At 36.5% G+C, this 5,547-nt stretch overlaps 1 protein-coding gene across 1 annotated transcript; it reads right to left on the bottom strand.

Moving 5' to 3' along the window:
- Positions 1-2,238: 2,238 nt before the first annotated feature.
- LOC144559307 (uncharacterized) lies at positions 2,239-4,618 on the bottom strand. The gene is made up of 2 exons (XM_078308319.1): positions 2,741-4,618; positions 2,239-2,661 (listed from the first exon to the last, which is right to left on the bottom strand). The coding sequence occupies exons 1-2, from the start codon at positions 4,616-4,618 to the stop codon at positions 2,239-2,241; spliced, it is 2,301 nt and encodes a 766-aa protein (XP_078164445.1).
- Between the last annotated feature and the right edge of the window lie 929 nt (positions 4,619-5,547).

The raw sequence follows: 5,547 nt of genomic DNA on the forward strand, positions 1-5,547 counted from the left end.
TATAAATAATTGTATTAATTTATATTTATTTGCATGTAGTATAAATAATTGTATTAAATAGTTTATGTTGTAATTTATTTGTATATAGTAATTTATTTGCATGTAGTTTATGTAATAATTGTAGTTTAACTAAATAGTTTATGTTGTAATTTATTTGTATGTAGTTTGCATGTAGTTTATGTTGTAATTTAATTGTAGTATAAATTATTTTTGTAGTAATTGTATTAATTTATATTTATTTTTCTAGCGTAATTTAAGTTTATATATTGTAACTATTAATTGTAGAATTATTTAGTGTACAAGCATTTAGTAATTGTTGCAATCATTTATTTTTTTAGTGTAATTTAGATTTTTCCAATGTAATTGTAGAATAATGAAAAATAATAGAATGAATGTTAATATTTAATTCAATATTTGCATGTCAATATTGAATTGGAATTGCATGTTAATATTTTTTTTGTATGAATTTATTTATATTGTAGTGGAAAATGGAAGGTGAACAATCTTTATTGCAGTTGCCCCAAAAGCAACATAAATTATATGCGGCGACTACGAAGGTATTTATTTAATATCGGTTTGAATTTAAATTTACTTATTAAATTTTTGAATTCTAAATCTAATTTTTGTAAAAAAAAATTTGCATGTCAATTATCGTTCCAGCCTGATTTTGAACTGCGTACTGGTAGTTGCAAAATGGCAGTTAGGTACCAGCCTAAGATGAAAGAAGGTTTAAAAAATTTAGGCTTGTATCAGATGGTTCATGTCCATCACTGTCTGATAGATAAAGGGTTGATCACTGCTCTCGTTGAGAGGTGGAGGCCCGAGACAAATACTTTTCATCTTCCGGTGGGGGAGTGCACAGTGACATTGGAAGATGTTAGCTGTTTGTGGGGCTTATCTGTTACTGGTAAAATATTTTTTGTTGCTAATTTATACTTTTGTTATTAATTGAAATTTTGTACTAGTATAATTTTGTTTAACATCTATGTTTACAGGGAAGGCTATCTGTGGATGTACCGATGATGAATATTCACAATTGATCTTAGATTGTCTAGGACACGAAGTGTATGATGGTTATGAATGGGATGATGATGAATTTTATCATAAAAAGGTGGAGAATAAGGGTGAACCCAATGAAAAGGTATCAATCTCAAAAAACTATATGCGTCTGATATGGTTGAAAAAAAAATTTAATGATACGAATTTGGCACTAGTGGATAACCGGGATATAATAGATCGGCACACACGAGCATATGCAATGTACTTGTTCGGGTCTATAATGTTTCCGGATTCGAATTCAAGTTCCGTCTCGTTAATGTACTTACCATTCTTGGAATATTTGGGACCTCGAGGTGAGAACCACTACAACTGGGGAGGCGCTGTGCTTGCTTGCTTGTATCGCCAGTTGTCACGGGCATGCAGGTATAAAGTGGGATCAATTAATGGTCCATTACTGCTGCTTCAGATGTGGTCTTGGACCCGGTTTGCTATAGCCCGGCCCGTACCACACGATGTACACTTTGGCAACAATATCATAGATGAGAGACTGGCTTATGGAGCAACGTGGACTATTCCGCATCAGTGGGAGGGTAACCCTGCGAGAGGTACATTTTAATAATAATTATTATGTTTTTCCATATAAATATGTATTGATTCAATATGTAATTGTCATATGTTTACAACGTAGGTATTGAGCAAATTCGGAATCAGTTTGAGCGTTTGAGGTCCGATGTTGTCAATTGGAGGCCGTACATATCTTATGTAAATAATTTACATGGGGCCGGGATAAGAGACCAGGCGTACTTTGCATGTCACGTGTGGTGCATCCATTTCTGGGAGGTAGAGGTTCACTTTCCCGAGAGGGTTTTTCGGCAGTTCGGATTATATCAGGCAGTTCCTCCGCCGGCTCCTCTACCCTTCAGCCATCTTGAAGAGATTCGCAAATACACACGAGCGCACGGGTTGTTTGAAGAGATTCGCAAATACACACGAGCGCACGGCTACCGGATGCCCCTGCTTGGCTACCAGACGGGCGGCTACCGGATGCCTCTGCTTGGCTACCAGATGGGCGAATACCGGATACACTTCTTCGTGAACCTTGTGTAGCAGTTGCCTCTCTATACATAGAGGATGTCTCTGGACGTGGACCAGATACGCTTCTTCGTCTTCCATCAGTTGCTCCTTTTAAATAATGACAAGAAAATAATTAGGTGTGTGTCAAATAATTAATATATTAACTTATTCACTATGTAATTTCGAACCTGAATTTCTTGTTCTATGGGATCCCTCTGGACGATGTCCTACATTGCATGGCCTAATTCGAGCTTCCATATCATCCATAGAATTAGGAATTCTCTTGTGCTTTCTCCTACCCTTATTAACTTTATTTGGGTCTGGCCTGATTATAGGCGCTCCCGCGTCAAATGGCCAATTGTGAGCGTTACCAAAGCTGGAAAAATTACCCCTCCATGTGTTGACATAATTTTCAACACTATAATAGTGGCTTACATAATTCATCGAATTTAGACGAAACTTACAACACACCGCTAGGACGTGGTCGCAAGGAATACCAGTAAATTGCGGTTTCTGACACTCACAAATAGGCAACCCCCCCTCTCCACCTGGAAATCTAACTTCATACTTCATATCTCCCTTCACTCCCTACAATCAATAAATCGAAATAATTAAATGTTATCATTTATAAGTTGAAACTGATAATTTAAGTAAACAGCTGACATACCGTTCTGACGACTCCATCATGAACTACGACCTCAAAAACGTTGGGCCCCATTGGTATCACTCCATGCTCCTTTCCTTTTGCTGTCCGATATTCTAAAACTGATAATATATTCTCTGATAATTGCATTCCTCTTCGAACCCACTGTTGAGCGACCTTACCTCTATTGAAATACCAATCCACAATTTTGTAAAATGTGCGATCAACTATCGCTGTTATAGGCAGTTGGCGAGCCACTCGAAATACGTTGTTCAAGGATTCTGATCCGTTTGTAGTCATTATACCCCACCTATTCATGCCTCCGTCATGACATTGTGCCCATTTATGGAGTTGCAAAGGCTCTTCTTCGAGATTTCGCAACCGTTTACCACACCACATTACATACTTATAAGTAGTAATACTCCTACCTTTTATCAAATCCATACCCTCATTAAACCTCCAAGGTTTCATCTTACAAACAAATTTCTTGAATATTTTTTTTATGATTTGGTCCTTGCACAACTTGTAAACATTTGACGCAATATGTTGAGAACATAATCGATGAACTGCTTCACCCCTTTCCTCACACCACCCTAAATCAGGTCTATCAAACACTGAACGGATTGCAGCATGCTGGTCTGATATAACGCATATCCGACCAGGACCGACAACATTTTCACGTACAAATTGCATAAACCAGCCCCAATTAGATGAACTCTCCTCATCCGCAATCCCGAACGCAATTGGCAATAATTGTTGTTCTGCATCGTAGGCGCATGCCATGAATAATTTTCCTTTATACCTGCCGGATAGGTGTCCAGCATCTACACTTATAACTGGTCGGAGATATGGCCAGGATTCAATGCATGGACCGAAAGCCCATGCCACACGGGTGAAAATACGGATGCCCATTTCTGTAGATGGTTCATGCTCAATTACGTATTTTGTGCCTGGGGTAGACATCTGGATTGCACTGAGCAAAGAAGGTAGCAGTTCGTAGGCTTTTTCCCAAGAGCCAAATAAATCAGCAATAGCCAACTCCCTCCCTCTCCAAATCTTGTTGTATGAAGGCTGAACCATTTTGTATCGATTTCTAACTGCAAATCGACATGCTTTAATTGACATCTCCAGGTCCTCCTTCAAACCAGGTTTGATTACATCTGCAATCATCCTGGCAGTCAGCTGACGACTATCTACTTTACAAGCAATACTGTAACAATTGTGCTCGTATGGGTTTGTTGCAATTGTCCAATTTCCCGTCTCAGTAGTTTTTGCGTATACCCTCCATGGACAACCCTCTGCTCTACATATAACTATATAGCCAGTACGATTGGTATGGGTTTGTTGTAATTCTAAGTTATGATTTAGGGCAAATTCACCCAACTGAGATTTAAGATCGGCTTTGGAGTCAAACATCTGTCCCACTGAAAATTGACCGTCAATTCTGGGTGGATAACCAAAAAATGCTTCATCCTTGTACGGCATCGGCACATCGTCATTAAATGCCGGAAAAGGATGCTGCAATCCTCGATTAATAAAGGGAATAGAATTTACCCACTCCTTCATTACATCTTGCATTCTAATTTGATCCTCCATTTCAGCCATATCATCTTCCCCGACAGCTGAGCCACCAAGGTCAGAGTTTGTGTCTGAGCTAGAGTTTGTGTCTGAGCTAGTATTATTATTCATCTCATTAAAACGAGTTACCAAATCATCCACTATCGGTATTTCGGCTGGGTTATCACAATATATGGGTGAATCAGACACCGTTGGGTCTCTGCTACTTCCAGGTACACTACCCGGATATGGGTCATAATTGGTCTGATTAACAAATGGTACTGACTCAACCACTAAATCAAGAAGTTCAAAATTCAGTACCGGAGTGGCATGTTCAAGCACCATGTGCCATATCGTTCCGTTGTCTATGCTAAACAACTGGTATTTTTCTGCTGAGCCAGGGGGTGCGGTATTCAAACGTGCCCTGATTGTCAATTCGAACTGGCTAGGAAGCAAACGAATGCCAAGATATATATTTTTTCTTAACTCATCAAGACTCGTTAAGTTAGTAATAGCAAATGTGCAGGTCGGTGCGTCTGAAATTTCGCGTTCATGATAAACATTTATTATTACTTGAGACATTACCTGAAAAAAACAAATTTCACAATCAATCATCGATATCATTTTTAATTTTACAACATATTTAAGTGGGATTTATAATTTTATAATTTAGATTTATTTTAAGTCGAATTTAATTTAATTTAAGTTTTGTGTCAGGTTAAAATAATAATTTGACTATTCAAAAAGCAGTATATCACCACAAAAATTGCTAAGAACTGTCAAAACTATCTAATTAATTATTTATCAGTATATCACCACACAAAAAAAATTATCATTCAAAAGCAGCAAGCGCTTGTGAAACAATATACCTTAGTCTTTATATTATTTTTTCAAACTGAGAATTTATAAAAGTTATGAAGTTGCATGTAACTTTTATTTTCTTATCATGTCAGAATGTTAAAAAATATAGTTCATTTTATATAAAATCACGAAATGGTAAACCCTCAAGATCAATAAAAAAAAAAAAACTTTTCAACTTCATTACTTTGTATAAAAAAAACTAAATAATTATAACTTTTTTGAAGTTACATTTTTCTTTTAAAATCTTAATTTTCTAATGCAAGAAAATTTGACCATATACAGTGGAGCATAAGAAATGGTAAACATTTTGACTCCTTCTATAAAATATAATTACGTGTATGTTTTGTCTTAAAAAGTATTTAGCTAATGTCAATCAATATTTATATATCGATTTATTTATTTTATATGATTTT

Source organism: Carex rostrata, chromosome 9 (assembly GCF_964058835.1).
Source record: "Carex rostrata chromosome 9, lpCarRost1.2, whole genome shotgun sequence".
NCBI lineage: Eukaryota > Viridiplantae > Streptophyta > Magnoliopsida > Poales > Cyperaceae > Carex > Carex rostrata.

Excerpts from the sequence above, each read along its gene's own strand:
- LOC144559307 (XM_078308319.1), bottom strand. The coding sequence starts at position 4,618 with ATGGTGCTTGAACATGCCACTCCGGTACTGAATTTTGAACTTCTTGAT. Across the intron at positions 2,662-2,740 it reads ATGATGGAGTCGTCAGAACG|GGAGTGAAGGGAGATATGAA; the intron begins GTATGTCAGCTG and ends TATTGATTGTAG.